The sequence below is a fragment of the Rhinatrema bivittatum genome, chromosome 7 (genome assembly GCF_901001135.1).
Source record: "Rhinatrema bivittatum chromosome 7, aRhiBiv1.1, whole genome shotgun sequence".
In the NCBI taxonomy this organism is placed as follows: domain Eukaryota; kingdom Metazoa; phylum Chordata; class Amphibia; order Gymnophiona; family Rhinatrematidae; genus Rhinatrema; species Rhinatrema bivittatum.
The window spans coordinates 29,801,123-29,818,800 of NC_042621.1; the positions used below are offsets into that span (position 1 = coordinate 29,801,123).

At 46.8% G+C, this 17,678-nt stretch overlaps 1 protein-coding gene across 6 annotated transcripts in view; it reads right to left on the bottom strand.

The window, feature by feature from the left end:
* Window positions 1–17,678, bottom strand: part of TK2 (thymidine kinase 2) — a 100,572-nt gene that overhangs the window by 12,276 nt on the left and 70,618 nt on the right. For all 6 annotated transcript variants that reach the window (XR_003857669.1, XM_029608184.1, XM_029608183.1 and 3 more), the window contains one exon: window positions 10,622–10,710. Coding sequence is in view for 5 of the 6 variants with exons in the window: in XM_029608184.1 (XP_029464044.1) it covers window positions 10,622–10,710 (89 nt within the window). In the remaining variant the exon portion in view is untranslated. The remainder of the gene's footprint in view (window positions 1–10,621; window positions 10,711–17,678) is intronic.

Genomic DNA, 17,678 nt, shown 5'->3' on the forward strand with positions numbered 1-17,678 from the left:
AGCCGAATGGCAGGGCCTGGAACTGTAAGTGCTGCCCCAAAATCTTGAAGTGAAGGAGGCGCTGATGCTCCTTCAGGATGGGGATATGAAGATAAGCCTCCATAAAGTCCAAGGACGCCAGGAACTCACCCCGGTGCACCGCAGCAATCCCTGAGTGCAGAGTTTCCATCCTGAAGTGTGGTATCTTGAGCGTCCTGTTGACCATCTTGAGATCCAGGATCGGCCGGAAGGAGCCTTCTTGCTTGGGGGCTACGAAGTAGACGGAATAATGGCAGAGTCCTTGTTCCGGTAGTGGCACCGGAAGAATGGCTCCCAGATCCAGGAGGCAGTCTAGCATCTGACGTACTGCGCCATTTCCTTAGACCGCATGGAAAAAAGACAAACCTGTCTCTGAGAGGTCGAGCAAATTCTAAAGCGTAACCACGCTGTAGAATATCCAGACGCCCTGGTCTGAGGTGATTGTGACCCACTCCTCATAGAAGAGCGACAGGCGTCGTCCTATCCGGGGAATCGAAGAGTGGGCCAGCAATGTTTCATTGTGAAGATGTAGTGGCAAATCCTTGGGAGAGGGTGTCTCTGGCTGATCTTCATCTCCGAAAGGAATGAGATGAGGACTGCGATCTAGACTAGGGAGGCCTGTGGGACACTGGCCGCACCTGGCAGAAGCACCGTTGTCCTCTGAAACTGTTCCGCAAGGAGGTGTACGTTCTGGATCTCCGAGGATGATCTCCCGGAGCGACTTAATAAGTTGCTCCATCTCCTCTCCAAACAACAACTTACCCTTGAAGGGAAGGGAGCAGAGTTGAGACTAGGAGGAGGAATCCGCAGACCAGGTCCTGAGCCAGAGGAGGCGCCGAGCTGAGACTACGGAAACCATAGATCTGGCCAGCACCCAAAGATCACACAGCGCGTCTGCGCCATATGCTATGACGGCTTCTAGCCTTTCCGCCTGTTGTGCCTCCCCTGGAGGCAGGACCTGAGTCTCGAATAGTTGTTGGACCCACCGGAGTCATGCACGCTGCATCAGGGAGCTACAAAACAGCAGCCCGAACTCCCAAGGTGGACGCCTCAAACACTCTCTTCAAATACACCTCAAGTTTGCGGTCCTGCAAATCCCTGAGGGCTGCTCCTCTAGTCACAGGAATAGGTGTCCTAGCCGTGACTGCTGATACAGACGCATCCACTTTTGGTACCTTAAGTAGTTCCAGGGACTCCTCATGGAGTGAATACAGTCTGTCCATCACTCTGCCAACCTGCAGAGACACCTCCGGAGTCTCCCACTCCCTGGACAGCAATTGGAGGAGCATAGGATGAAAAGGAAAGTCTTCGAAGGTGGCTTGAGCCCTGGTAGGACGGGATCCCCTCTCTTCGGTGCAGTGCTGGTGGCAGGAGCCTCCTGGGGGGGCCTCAATATCTAATCTGGCCAGGACATGTGTGATAAGCGGAACCATCTCATCACTCTGGAAAAGGTGTAGAACCCGAGGAACATCCCCTTTGACTTGCGTCGAGGGTGTTGGGTCATCTAGATCAGGGTCCACTGCAGGGTTTGTCGGGGGTGGAGGGTCAGGAGCAGTTGGATGGGCAACCGGCTGAACCCTAGAGGATCCCGAAAGGGCCACTGAAACGGCAGGGCCAGAAATACTGGTGCTGTACCGGGTGGTGACTGTACCGATCCCCGAGGCCCCCCTGCCACGTCCGGGAGTTCCCCCAGACTGACCACTTTAGGAGGAGGGGGAGCCAAAACCGCATCCTGGTGCTGGCTGAGCCTTGCCAAATAAGCCCCATGCATCAGCAGAATAAATTCTGTGGAAAAAGGCTCCGGGGGAGGGATGGCCGGGGGGGCCCGAAGGGTGGCTCTGCGTCAGGGACGTGCGCCAGAAAGAGAACCGGAGAAGAATGAGGTCCGTCCGGGTCTGAATCCCCAGGAGGCAGCACCGGAGCAGCAAGTAGTGGATCCAAGATGGCCACCATTCCCACCTTGGACGGGAACGGGACTGACCTCCTCAGAGCCTGGCATGCATTTGCGCGCGAAACAGACCACCCTCTAGGGCTCGAAGTGCCCTCCCCGCCGGGGAGGCACCGAGCACACAGGCCTTCCCAGGAGAGCAGCGATCCGGGCTCCCCGCAGGTGCTGCATCGCGTCAGCCGCGGCATGAAAGCAAGGAAAGAAGGGCTTGGTACCCAGACTTCCGAAAACCTCCGATAGCAGGAATGAAATCAAAGTCCTGCGCTGCCTGACTAACTTTAATGACCCGTTCCGTTTTTTTTTTCAAGCTAGAGGGATGTCACTTCTCTGAAGCTTAGGGGCTGCCCTGAGGAAACGACATCTTCGGGCAGCGGGTCGATATTGAGGGGGAGAGGTTGGACCACCAACTTCACCCCTAAAGGCAGCAAATGACAACCCTGTAAAAGGAAAGTTAACAAACTTACCCCCAAAATTATACAGCAATTAATAAAAAAGATGACAGGTCTGCCACTGAATGAAAGCTCTGCCTGCAAGCCTGCAGCAGGACACAGCAAAGCAACAATGAAAAGTCTTTGCTTTTTTTTTTTTAAATAAGATCCATCCAAGTAAAAAGTGTTAACAAGAAAACAGGAGAAATAAATTAACAGACTAATCTCTCAGAAAGAAAATGGGAGAACCGAAGGTGCAACCCAAATCTGCTGGAGTCAGAGAAATACTGAAGGTTTACAGAGGGCGCACCAGTCATGAGGGACCGCCCTCTCAGTTTTTGCTCTGACTCCATCTGCTGGAAGGGGACATAACCCACGGTCTGGACTGATCCTGGTACGTACAGGGAATTCAATTTCTCTCTCAGACTGCAGGGTTGCACCTCTATCATCTGCTGGAGTCAGAGAAATACTGAAGAGGCTACAGGTAACACGCTCTGTTATGTAGCAGTGCCTGAAAGTTTTGTTCCTGACTCCATCTGCTGTTAGGTAGGAAAAACCCACTTGTCTGGACTGATCTGGGTATGTTCAGGAAAGCTTTGATTTTTGTGCATCATTAATTCCTTTCAGGTATTTGAAAATCTGTATCATATCTCCCCCATCCCTCCAGGGTATACACATTTAGGTCCCTCACTCTCATAAACCTTCTGGTACAGGCACCACACTTTTTTAGTTGCCTCTCTCTGGCCTGCTTCCATCCTGTCCTTATCCTTTTTGAGATGCGCTCTCCAGAACTGAACACAGTACACTCCAGAAGAGGCCTCACTGACGACCTGCACAGGGCATTAACAACTTTTTCCTGCTGGTCATGCCTCTCTCTTGACAGCCCTGCATCCCTCTGGCCTTAGTCACCATCTTGTCACATTGCTTCACTACCATTAAGTGATATTTACTGCTATCCTGGCCTGAAACATCTCGACTGAGGTTACCAAAGTCATGTGCAGCTTTGTGCTATTGGGTTTTGTCATTACATATTTCAATTAGTCTAGGAAAAGAAATGGAAAGAAAAGTGAATAAGTTTCACCTAGTAACATTATCAAAATAGATCCTCACAGCAAGAAACAGTCTTCTACAGAGGCCCCACAAGAAGTGCTGGGATTTGACAAGATCATTAGTAAACCAAATTTAAAAAGTTATGGGTAGATTTTCAGGGATTTACACACACAGCCAGGCCTTGCGCACAACTGCTGGGCCTCTTCAAAGGGAGAGGGCAGGATCTGGGCAGCAGACTGGGACAGCACCATTGATTGCTGTCCCAAATACTCGCACGCCGGCAGCCAGCTGCTGCGCGCAACTTACTTCAGTCTGGGGACCTGAATGAAGTTATGAAACAAAAAAAAAATAGAGATTTAGGGGGTGGGGAGGAGAGGGGAAGAGGGAGGGAGTTTAGGTAGGGGGGTAGGGAAGTTCCCTCCCAGTCTGCTCCTTAATTAGAGCGGACTGGGAGGGAACTGGGGAAGATCCAAATGCGTCACCACGCAGAGTTTGCATGAATTCTCCCCTCATTATGCGTGGATTATAAAATCCGGCTTGCATGTGCGCGCATGTTATAAAATCAGAGCATCCACATGTACGCGCACATTATAAAATCTACCCCATAATTAAAGCCAGAATTTGATTTTGAATTTTTTTTTGCCTGGTAACTCCTCCTGCCTTCTTTTAACTCCATAGTCAGAACCAAGGCTGGGATCTTCTGCTATGAGGCTTCATTCACAATTATCGGGGAGTTTTTCCTCCATTTTTTTTTTTTTTGTTTTTAATCTGTTTTTATTGTTAATCCAAAATAGCATCATATTGCTCAAAACTATTACATTACATTGTCAACTAATGTCAAATGATAGGCCTCAGCCATAACATCACAAGGGTGACTGACAGAAAATCTTAGTTATGCAAAACCGGTAATAAGTAGTACAATACATACAAGGTTACATCCAAATGTCTAGATAAGATTAAAATGTCAAATAGCAAGCTATACAGCCTTATCACTCGACACGTTGTCATATAAAACATCCCCACTTCCCCTCTCCCATCCTCCCTAGCTGGAGAATAAATCATGATAGTAAGTAAAAAATAAGTAATAACAAATAAGAAACAAGTATGAACAAGTATATGGTACAAGGTACTCAACCGGGTAGAGTAATATGGTAAATAGGCATCTCCTATAGGCTGGCTCTGAGGTATAGTCTCTGTTCCCAGAGATATGCTTCTACTGGACTGCCAGATAGTTTGACACGAAACACTTTTCCCGAAACAAGATTATCTAGGGTTGGGTCTGTGATAATCAAATCCCCTAGGGATTGTTGTGCATTTCCATCCATCTCAGATAGGGAGACCATATGGCTTGAAAAGCTGTTAATCTATTCCAGCTTACAGCCGTAAGTCTACTCAATTGATAATTGGAAAAGAGCCGCTGTTGCACAGCAGACAGACTAGGAACCTGTAATTGTTTCCAATGTACTGCTATTTCTGTCCTGGCTGCAATAAATACTTGTAACACCAACTTCTGTGTGGGTGTATTGTAGTCTACCATAGGAAGTCCCAGTAGGATATTCCAGGGCTTCGCATTACAAGGCAAGTGGAGCAAACTGGTAAGCCATTGACATACCCCATGCCAGTAATTGCGAACCTCAGGGCAGGACCACCATATGTGATAAGTGCCACGCTCCCCACACCCTCGCCAGCATTTGTCTGACACACTGGGAAAAAATCTATGAATCACAGCCGGTGTATAGTGCCATCGATATAACATTTTATAACAGTTTTCTTGTATCCCTGCGGACACAGAACATTTGCTGGCCATAGCGAATATAAGATCCCAATCAGTATCTTCCAGCCGTTGCTTGAAATCCATCTCCCAAAGTGCTCGGTATTTATGCTCTATTGCTGGCTTACAATTGAACATGGCGTATATCTTAGATATTATGCCTTTTACTGCCGGAGCACATTGGCACATTGTCTCAAATAGAGTGTTAGTGATGCGTACCTTATGTAATCTTATTCCTTTATATACAAATGAGTGAATCCTCGCATAAAGGAAGAAATCTATAACTCCTTCCTGGTGTAATGCGCTTAATTGCTCTTTGGTCATCATCTTGCCTTGTTGAGCAACATTTCCCAACCTGTAAACCCCCGCCGAAATCCATCTTTTAATAGTTAAAGAGCGTTCTTGTAGTGGTATTACTGTGTTGGCGAATAAATGAGACAGAGAGAAGTCTTCCGTCCCCACCAATACTGATTTCCACCGGTGCCAGATTTGCATGGTGGTATGGAGAGCGTATGGGTAATAATTGAAAACACTCCATGATGTGCGCGGTTGCCACGGCAGTGCAGATATAGGAAATTCACCCAAGAGCCCTTGCTCAAATCTAACCCACTGAGGGACTTCCCTTGTGCCATGTAAAACTACCAGAGCACTAAGCTGTGCCGCATAATAATACCAGGATAAATTGGGTAAATGTAGGCCCCCCCCTATTCTTGGGTTGATATAGAATGGTCCTTGCCACCCTAGGCGGTCGCTTCCTCCAAATAAAGTTACAAATGATTTGCTGCCACTTTTTAAGGAGCGCTGCGGGTATGCTGATGGGAATGGTGGTGAAAAAATATAAAAAACGGGGCAGAATAGACATCTTAACGATAGCCAGCCTCCCCAACCATGAATAAGAATTCCGCTCCCACCTTCGTAATTTCTCCTGCAAGTTGATTACAAGGGGTGTATAATTTAGATCAAACAGTTGGTGTGTGCGTGATCCAATTCTAATCCCGAGATATTTAAAGGGATGATGAGGCCCATATGAATGGGAATAGAGGCCTTATTGTCTGCACTTCATTGGGAGATAGTGTTAAATTGAGGATTTCCGACTTGTCATAGTTAACTCTCATGCCAGACACTGCCAAGAACTCGAAGTTCCTCCATGACACCCTGTAGAGACACCTGGGGTTCCGTGAGTGTCAACATTACATCGTCGGCAAATAGAGATATTTTCAAATGGGTGTCCCCTCCCATAACTCCCTTAATGTTTGCAGCACCCCTTACCCTAATAGCAAAGGGTTCTAAAAAGAGGGCAAACAACAGCAGTGATAATGGGCAACCTTGCCTCGTACCTCTCTGTATTGGGAAAGGGGTCCCATACCCACCATTAGCTTTGACCCTGGCGTGTGGTTGTTCATACAATTTCCTCAACCAGGATAAAAAAGTTTCCCCAAATCCCATAGCCCGCAAGGTCTGAAAAAGATACCCCCAATGAACAAGATCAAATGCTTTTTCAGCATCCAATGCTAGCAGTACCGCCGGTATTTGGTTCTGGTGTACTATATCCACAATATCTACTATTCTCCGGACATTGTCTGCCGCTAATCTACCTGGCACGAATCCAATCTGATCATTATGGATTAGCTCAGGTAACACCTTGTTAAGCCTAGCCGCTAACACCCGTGCCAAGATTTTCAGATCGATATTGATCAGGGAAATTGGTCGATATGAACTGCATTTAGATGGATCCCTACCAGGTTTCGCCAGTACCGTAATGCCCGCAGTATTGGCATCTTTGGTAAATGAGGCGCCTGCCAAAAGAGAATTAAACGCCTCAGTTAAGGGGTCCACTAAAAACTTAGTGAATTTCCTATAGTATGTGCCAGTAAAACCATCCAACCCTGGCGCCTTCCCAGCCTTTAGTTGTTTAATAGCAAATGCCACTTCGCCCGGTTCAATGGGTCTATCCAAACACTCTTTCTGCATCTCCGAGAGAGCCGGCAAGTGCACAGATTTCAGATACTGTTCTATTTCCACTTTATTAATAGAGGGGTCCCCAGTATATAATGAGGAGTAAAAATCCGTAAAGGACTTTCGAATGTCCTCAGATGAAGTGATGATGTGGCCCTGAGGATTTTCGATTTTAGATACCACAGTCTGGACCTGGGCTGCCTTAAGTTGTCTAGCCAAGTATTTTCCCGCCTTATTTCCCCCTTCGAAATACTGCTGTCTCAGCAGCATTAGTTGGTGAATTATCGCCTGATCCTCTAGCGATCTTAACTGGTCTTTAATTTTCAAAATTTGTTTATAGATCGTACTCGATTTGTTGCGACTATGTAACTGCGTTAAGGCTTCTAGTTCCACCAACCACGCTTGCCTCTTACCTTCCCGCTCTTTATTACAGTGAACCGCTCGTGCTATACAAACTCCTCGAGCTACTGCCTTAGAGCATTCCCACACTATGAGGGGGGACATACCCTCTGTTTGATTATCCCGAAAGAATTCCAGTAAGATCTTTTCAACTTGGTTTGTAAATGAGGTGTCCTTAAGAAGACTGTCATTAAGCCACCATGGGCGATATCCCTTATCTGTATCCTGGAAGCAGCACATCAGCCATATGGGGGCATGATCTGACCATGTGATACTGTCTATATCTGTTTTTAAAATTAAATTTTGGTTGGATTTGGAAATAAAAAATAATCTATCCTGGTATAAGTGCCATGTGGACTGGAGTAAAAAGTGTATGACCGGGACGAGGGATATCTCTCCCGCCAAATATCCGCTAAGCTCCAGTCTTCCAAGAAAGTTGTCCACCGTCTGCGGGCTGAGAGGTCAGAAATTTTCCCTGAACTTGAGTCTATGGATGGATTTTGTACAAAGTTAAAATCACCCCCCAATATGAGCTCCCCCTCCAAATGCTGCTGTAAAAGGGCATGCAGTTGTGATATAAACTGAATTGTGTGTAAAATGGGGAAGTACACATTAAGCAGCGTATAAATTTGCTTGCCCACTCTAATCTTGACCAGGACATATCTATCTTGAGGGTCATAAACATGTGCCAACTCTTCATGTACAAAGGAGGATGCTACCATTATACCCACTCCTGTATATTTGTCAGCTTTCGTACTAGCCGCCCAGTGCACAGCTGTATATTGAGAAAAATGCAACAGTCGCTGGTGATGCTTTCTCACATGTGTTTCTTGGAGAAATACTATACCCGCCCGCTGGCGCTGTAGTTCCCTCTGTAATAGGGAGCGTTTTCTTGGTGTATTGAGCCCTTTAACATTAAGTGAAATCAATTTGGTCGCCATTTATCCCATTAAGTATCTATAACTGCATGTCCCTCCCCTAGTCAGTCCCCTGAATTGCGACAGTCTAGCGAGCTGAAAAATCCTAAAGCACCTACCTATAAGCCCTAGATATGCCTACTGACACCCTCAAAAACAAGTACCCACAAGAAGTGTAATAGCTAAGAACTCCAGCATGCCCCCAAAGAAATCCATTAGTATCCCCAAACACTCCCATGGGATACCTCTCCACTGGAGGTCTGCAAATTCGCATGGTGCGTGCCTTCCCCAGCAATGTGATTTCCCCACCCCAGTTATTAAACCATTAATCATTATATGCAAATACCCCTCTCATGAAACCCACATTTTAATAACCATCAACATTGTCAGCCAAAAGCTACTGAACTTTAACAAAACAGAAATACTTCCCCTCAGGAATAACTGTGAGAATCGAACACAGGAACACGTTGTGAACCTTATAGCATAGCAAAAGATCTGTCTGCTACCAAATGTCACCCTTGACCTTGTGCCATCGAGCGTTTGGAATCAGAGTGTCGTTTAAGCCGCTTGCCTCCTTTATCCGCTCTCTGCCATCTAGGCGTGTTGTCCATCCTCTGCTGTTTCTGCGGTGCATTAGGTCGCTGAAATGTAATCGGAATCTGAGCTTTAGAGAAGGCTGCCACCGCTTCATCCATCGAGGTAATTTTATACCCCACTCCTTGAATCTGGAACACAAGTCCAAAGGGGAAAGTCCATCTGTATCTGACGTCCCTCTCCCTCAGTTGCGCAGTGACCTCACGAAGCTCATACCTTTTCTTAAGAGTAATAGGTGCTAGATCTTGAAATATAGAGATGTGGTGATTATTCCACTGAATGTCCTTCATCTTCCTGGCAGAGGCATAGATCCGCTCCTTAACTGGAAAACTGGAGAAACATATTACAATGTCCCTAGGTTTCTGATCCATCCTGGGACCTAGTGCCCGGTGCGCCCTTTCAAATTTGATCTCTTCCAGAGGCGAAGTGATAGTCTGAGACCCTTCTGCGGCTTGTTTGAGGATGAACTGGCAGATCTGCGTGGCTACTTCCTCCGCAGCAATTCTAATATTTTAGAGGATGCAGAGGCTTGTTGAGAGGTAATTGAGTTGATGGAATCACCGTGGCCGTCCACTCTATTTTCAATATCATCCACCCTATTTCCTAGGGCGGCAAGATCCTCCCTCAATTCAGCCATAGTTGCCATTATATTTTCACGATGTTGCCGGAGATCAGCTCGAATTTCCAAAAACCAAGAGCGGGCTTCATCCCGCGTGAGAAGCGCCGGGCTCTCACTGTTAGCCCTCTGCTCATTGGGGTTAAGAGCCTCCTCCTGCACCAACACATTTTCCGGCGTCCGCAACACTGTATCCGCGGCCTCGCAGCCATCTTGAAACGTGTCGGCAGACAGCTTCTCATAAGAGAAGTGTCTCAAATCCATAGTTTTTCGCTTTGTGGTCATAATATTCAGAAGAAATAAAGTTCCTCTCTCGATTGGAGTGTAATTCGCCGACTTTCGCTGAGTTTCAGGCGGTTTCCTGGGTCTGTTTAGCAGGTGGGTAATCGGAGCTGTGGTCCCACACGCCTACCCTCATCCGACGCGAACAGCCAGTTTTTCCTCCATTTTAATAGACTCTCCCACTATGGCAACAGTCCTGAGGCCAGGAACCATGTGCCAGGGATCTTTCCAGAATCCTACATCATGGGTGCTACATCTGACCACCAGATGTCGCCCATCACAGCGACACTGACACTTCCCCACCACCCAGGGTTATGAACACTGCAACCACAGCCTCCGCCGCCCCGGCCAACCTAGAGTGTGGAAGACCGGACTTGGGAATCAAAAGTGAGCACCTGGCTGGCCTTGTTTTCAACTTCTTAATTGGAACCTAGGTGTTATATTTTAGATACTTGTCATTGCTAGTCTAAATAGGCCCTTGGAATAATGACCCAGAATCTCACACGCAAAAACCAGACACCCAGAACATGCTGCAAAATTCTGTTTTTCACTGAACAAAAAAAGGTGTTGATAAAAACAGACTGACGCAGACTACTGATGTACCGTTAATTGCTAACTGCCAAAGAATTACAAGTCTTTTACCTATTAAATCCACAGAGATGTCAATGTTCCCTATGATCCAGTCAAACCATTCAGTCAGCACCGCATAATCCACTTCTGGCATCTTCCCACTGTAACAGACAAAAAAAGGAACACAATCTGTCAAACGCAAAGCATTTCCTAACATAGTACTTATTACATCCATAGGGCAGACATATCCTTTTATATTTCCTGAAGGATGTTCTTTGCGGACTATTTATTTATTTTTAAAGATTTGTATTCTGCACATCCACTGTTTGTGGTGGACAAAACAAAAGACCACCACACCTACCATTTTCAAGTGTATGAGTGCTATTTTGCGCCCCTCGAAACAGTAAGTGCAGAGTACATGTTAAAAGTGTGAATGTACTCTGCAACTGCTGTGTTTTGTCGGCAGCAGGGAGCCAAAGGAGATGCACATACCTGAAATTGGAAAGAAAGTGCACTGGTTTCCTCTCCAGCCTAATAATGCCCACAGGAAGACGTCTTAACACAGCTGAAAAGTGAACGCACACAACAGAACCTGAACTAATGTGTATCCCCCGACAGGCCTATTTGCCTGGATAACCGCCTTTGAAAGTCGCCCTGAGGCCTTCTGTGCTCCCTGAACAGGACTAAGATACTGTCGTACGTGTCTGCATTTATATACTTTTTTTAAACTAGGCCCATCTATTTATTCACAAAGTAAGAGATAGAACTAATTAATTGGCCCTGCACTGGGAGGGATATTACTGGTGTGCATTGCCAGCTGAAAAAATGTAAAAGGGGGAGGGCAATTTTTCAAACCCACCAACGAGGCTGCAACGTCCATCGGCACTTTTTACTTGAGGACTCTGCATCAGTTCTTAAAGGGAAACACACGGGTAGATTTTTACTTCGCAAACTGCCCCAGAGATAAAAAGTTCCCACAGAAATGTGTCTCTCCCTTTTTCAGTGGATACTTTTTCTAATCAAATCTACTCGCAGCTTTCTTCCCTCCTACCCAACTTTACCCTGTTCCAGGAACGCCCCCACTACAGTGCACTGTGGAATCAGGTGCGTAGGTTTACCTGCTACAGGGCAGATAATCATCAGACAGCTGATTTACACAGGTAAAACGGGTTTTACCCCATAGAAATCCCTTTGAAAAATATCTCCATATCCTCTGTTTTTGTTTGGTTTTTTTTAAATCCACAAGAACAGAATACATATGTACTTACGTGCTTCCTTCTCTCTGAAACCACTTGTTAACTTCAGTTATAGCCATTAACATTCTCTCCACTACAGGAGTGAGAGAGACTGGCCTTTTCCAATTCTCTAACCCTGCCACACAAGAACAATGCTGTTTAAACAGACACGGACAGATCCAGAATTCATTCTCCACTTTCAGATCCCATTTCTATTCTGTGCTGGTTTCCACACATTTTGAAAGGCGTCAGTTTTGCATGACTGTGGTGCTTTGTCTCTGTAGTCAAGGCTCTGTCTCACACAAATTGGCCAACAAACGCTGACTCTGCCAGATATCCCAAAAAGAAACACTGAACAGCAAGCTAAAAGAACTTTCCGGCCTGATAAAGATAGAGCGCAAATATGGCAGCGCAGGCACGACAAAGCCAGACACTAATAACTCCAGGTGCATATTCAGGGCATGGGAGTCTGCCCACTGTCAGATGCTTCTCACACCCCTAAATTGCTCCATTCTGCAACATCCGTGGAAATATCCAAAGTGGAGAAATTACTTACCTGATAATTTTGTTTTCCTTAGTGTAGACAGATGGACTCAGGACCAATTGGTATTGTACTCTCCTGATAGCAGATGGAAGACTGAATCAGATTTCAAAGCTGACGTCACTCTACATATACCTGTGCAGCAAGCTTAAGAACATAAGAAATTGCCATGCTGGGTCAGACCAAGGGTCCATCAAGCCCAGCATCCTGTTTCCAACAGAGGCCAAACCAGGCCACAAGAACCTGGCAATTACCCAAACACTAAGATCATCCCATGCTACTGATGCAATTAATAGCAGTGGCTATTCCCTAAGTAAATTTGATTAATAGCCGTTAAGGGACTTCTCCTCCAAGAACTTATCCAAACCTTTTTCAACCCAGCTACACTAACCACATCCTCTGGCAACAAATTCCAGAGCTTTATTGTGCGTTGAGTGAAAAAGAATTTTCTTCGATTAGTCTTAAATGTGCTACGTGCTAACTTCATGGAATGCCCCCTAGTCCTTCTATTATTCGAAAGTGTAAATAACCAATTCACATCTACTCATTCAAGACCTCTCATGTTCTTAAAGACCTCTATCATATCCCCCCTCAGCCATCTCTTCTCCAAGCTGAACAGCCCTAACCTCTTCAGCCTTTCCTCATAGGGGAGCTATTCCATCCCCTTTATTATTTTGGTTGCCCTTCTCTGTATCTTCTCCATCGCAACTATATCTTTTTTGAGATGCGGCGACCAGAATTGTACACAGTATTCCAGATGCGGTCTCACCATGGAGCGATATAGAGACATTATGACACTTTCCATTTTATTAACCATTCCCTTCCTAATAATTCCTAACATTGTTTGCTTTTTTTGACTGCTGCAGCACACTGAGCTGACGATTTTAAAGTATTATCTACTATGATGCCTAGATCTCTTTCCTGTGTGGTAGCTCCTAATATGGAACCTAACATCGTGTAACTACAGCAAGGGTAATTTTTCCCCGATATGCAACACCTTGCACTTGTCCACATTAAATTTCATCTGCCATTTGGATGCCCAATCTTCCAGTCTTGCAAGGTCCTCCTGTAATGTATCACAATCTGCTTGTGATTTAACTACTCTGAATAATTTTGTATCATCCGCAAATTTGATACCCTCACTCATCGTATTCCTTTCGAGATCACACACACACATATATATATATATATATATATATATATAGAAAAGCACCGGTCCAAGTACAGATCCCTGAGGCACTCCACTGTTTACCCTTTTCTACTGAGAAAATTGACCATTTAATCCTACTCTGTTTCCTGTCTTTTAACCAGTTTGTAATCCACGAAAGGACATCGCCTCCTATCCCATGACTTTTTAGTTTTCTTAGAAGCCTCTCATGAGGGACTTTGTCAAACGCCTTCTGAAAATCCAAATACACTACATCTACTGGTTCACCTTTATCCACATGTTTATTAACCCCTTCAAAAAAATGAAGCAGATTTGTTAGGCAAGACTTCCCTTGGGTAAATCCATGTTGACTGTGTTCCATTAAACCATGTCTTTCTATATGCTCTACGATTTTGATCTTGAAAATAGTTTCCACTATTTTTCCCGGCACTGAAGTCAGGCTCACTGGTCTATAGTTACCCAGATCGCCCCTGGAGCCTTTTTTAAATATTGGGGTTACATTGGCCACCCTCCAGTCTTCAGGTACAATGGATTATTTTAATGATAGGTTACAAATTTTAACTAACAGATAAGAAATTTCATTTTTGAGTTCCTTCAGTATCCTAGGATATATACCATCTGGTCCAGGTGATTTGCTACTCTCCTTGAAAAGCCATTGTGGATATATGCTTAAATAACTTGATTAAACTTGAACTGGTTCAACTGATTTCCAAATTGGAGACCACCAGTGTAGTCACCAATTAATGCCGACACCAGACCAAGTATGGGTGTCTTGAACTAGGGGTAGGCCGTGGCTTACCCATATTTGGCTTAATTTCAAGGTTTGTTATCAGAGGTTCTCGTTTTCTGGAGCAGCCATGGGCAGGATGCTGAGTCCATCTGTCTACACTAAGGAAAGCGAAATTATCAGGTAAGTAATTTCCCCATTTCCTAGCGTGTAACCAGATGGACTCAGGACCAATGGGATGTATAAAAGCTACTCTCTGCCAGGGTGGGAGGCTGCCCGTGACCCACTTAGTACTGCCCTTGCAAGGCTGTGTCTTCCCGGACCTGCACTTCCAGGCGGTAGAACCTGGAAAGGGTGTGTATGGAGGACTGTGTCGCCGCTCGACAGCAGCTTGGTTTCCGCCCAGGATACTGCCTGGGCCCTTGTAGAATGAGCCTTAACTTGTAGAGGTAAGGGCTTTCCTGCCTCTGTGTAGGCTGCCTTGATTACTTCTTTGATCCAGCGGACTATGGTCACCGGTGAGGCCACTTCCCCTTGTTTCTTCCCGCCGTGAGGAACGAACAGGTGGTCCGTTTAGTGCACAGGTTCCGATCTTTCCAGGTATCGGACTAGGAGTCTGACGATGTTTAGCTGGCGACAAAGGCATGAGTCTTCAGAGTCCTATATGGAGGTGGTAACAAGGTGATTTGGTTCAAGTGAAACTGGGAAAATCCCTTTCGGTAAGGAGGAGGGGACAGTGCGCAGCTGTAAGGTTCCAGGTGTGAAGCTAAGGAACGGTTCCCGACAAGATAGTGCCTGTAGTTCGGAGATGCAACGAGCTGAACAAATTGCCACCAAGAATGCAGTCTTCGTGATAGACCGTGTGTTGGTCTGAAGGAAGCCCCGCTAGGAAGTCTAATACTAGATTGAGATTCCATAGAGGCACCGGCCACTTTAAAGGTGGTCGGAGTTGTTAAACCCCTTTCAGGGAGCGGGAGACATCTGGATGGGTTGATGGCTTGATAGCGTCCACTTCGGCTCTGAAGCAGGCCAGCTCGGCAACTTGGATGAAGAGGGAGTTGAGTGACAATCCCTTCTTCATACCATCCTGCAGGAACTCCAGGATCATGGGAACTTTAGCCGGCCGCGAGAGAATCCCACGGTCCTCACACCAGGCCTCGAATACTCTCCAGATCCGTATGTAAGACAGGGATGTGGAGAACTTGCATGCTTATAGCAAGGTGTCAATCACTGTCATTGAGTAACTGCACTTCTTAAGTGCTATTCCTTTCAAAGGCCAGACCATACGAGAGACTTGAGACGGATGTTCGTGGAGGATTGGGCCTTGCCGGAGAAGGTCCCTGTGTGGATGTAGGCCCAGAGGATTCCCCGCAAGTAGTCTTCGCATGTCTGCAACCATGGGAGTCATGGCCAGTCCGGGGCGACAAGTAGAACTAGATCCCTGTGATGCTCTATCTTGCGGATGACCCTGTCCAGTAGTGGTCATGGAGGGAAGGCATGCAGAAGATCTTCCTCTGGCCATGTCTGGACAAGAACGTCAATTCCTAGTTCTTGTCTGCAGCCGAAAACCTGAGAACTTGGGCACTGAGACGGGTGGCCACGAGATCCATGGCTGGGAGACCCCAGCAATATACTATAAGTTGGAAGGTTGTGGCTGACAGCGTCCATTCCCGCAGATCCAGAGTCTCTCTGCTGCGGTAGTCTGCTGAGACGTTGCCTTTTTTCCACGATGTGGAAGGCTGAGATCCCTTGAAGGATTATTTCTGTCCATGCCATGAGGGATTCTATTTCCAGAGACACCTGCTGGCTCTTAGTTTTTCCCTGGTTGTTGACATAAGCGACTGTTGTGGCGTTGTCCGCCATTATCCGGATTGATAATCCATGGGGTCTGTGGCTGAATCGCAGGCATGCTAGTCTGACTGCTCATGCTTTAAGGCGGTTTATGTTCCAATCCGCCTCTCTTGTTCTACTGTCCCTGGGTCTTCAGTTCCTGACAATGGGCTCCCCATCCTCGCAGACTCGCATCCATAGTGCGCAATATCCAGTTCGGTGGGGATAGGCTTACTGCTCTGCTTAGGTGGTCTTCTTGTAGCCACCATTGGAGCTGGGTCCGAACCTCTACTGGTAGTTGGAGGTGAATTGAGTAGCTCTGGGACAGTGGGTTCCATCGTGATAGTAGGGAGCGCTAGAGCGGTCGCGTATGGGCCCTTGGGCACAGAACGGCCTCCAGGGTTGATGCCATGAGGCTGAGGACTTGGTGCATTGGTCATCAATCGTTGCAATTGAGCCCTCAATTTCCTTCTCCTTGAGGGGGGAGGAAGACTTTGTTCTGTAAGGCGTCGACCGGGTTCCCGGTACTGTAGTGACTGAAAGGGCTGCAGACTGCTTCTGCTCCTGTTAACAACCCACCCAAGATCCTGCAGTAGGCTCTGGACTCTGCTGGTCACCTGTCGGCTCTCTTCTGGAGAGTTTGTCCAGATCAGTCATCCAGGTAAGGATGTACCAGGATTCCTTCCTTTCTCACTGCAGCCGCCACACCCACCATAATTTTGGTGAAGGGTCCTGGGGGCGGTTGCCAAGCCAAAGGGAAGCGCCCGGAAGTGGTAATGGTGGCCCAGTATTGCGAAGTGCAGGAGCGCTGGTGTTCCTGATGGACTGGGATGTGAAGATTCCGGATGTACTGCCATTATAACGGGGCGCAGAGGTTCCATGCAGAAGTGTATTATCCACTGACAATGGTTGACGTTGAGCTACAGGTTGGGCCAGAATAACCCTTCCTTCTTGGATGTTAAAATAGACGGAATAGTGCCCAGTATTTTGTTGGGGTGCAGGAACCGGAGTTATTGCCTTCAGGCTGAGTAATCTTGTTAAGAGTGGCTTCCACTGCCAGTCTTTTGGTATGGGAGTGGCAGGGTGACATAATAAATTTGTCCCGAGGAATGCAGCGGGATTCCAGAGAGTAACCTTCTCAAAAGATGTATAGCACCCATTTGTCTGACGTGATCTCGACACATCTTTGGTAAAAGAGTGAAAGTCTACTTCCTATTTCATTTTCCCGTGAATGGATCAGCCCCTTCTCCTTGGGGGACATGGCTGGAGCCTGCTCCCGGGCCTGTTCCTCTCTTGGTTTGTTGGTGCTGAAAGGACTGGGGCTTTTCGGAAGGGCGGGGTGCTTGGAACTGTGTTCCTGTAGGGTCTAATGCGTTGAGACCTCTGCCCCTGGATCTTCTGGGCGAGGAGCGCTGGGATCTTTAACTCCTGTCTTCTGGTAGCCGAGGCAATGGTGGTTCGCCCCACATGCTGGCTAACTTTACCATTTCATTTCCGGATAGGAGATCCTTTTAAAAAGGGCATTCTCATGAGCTTCGCTTTAGGAGTCATGTCAGCAGGCCAAATTCGCAGCCATAACTGTCTTCTGGCTGCCACTACCGAGGGTACTCCTCAGGCTGATGTATGCC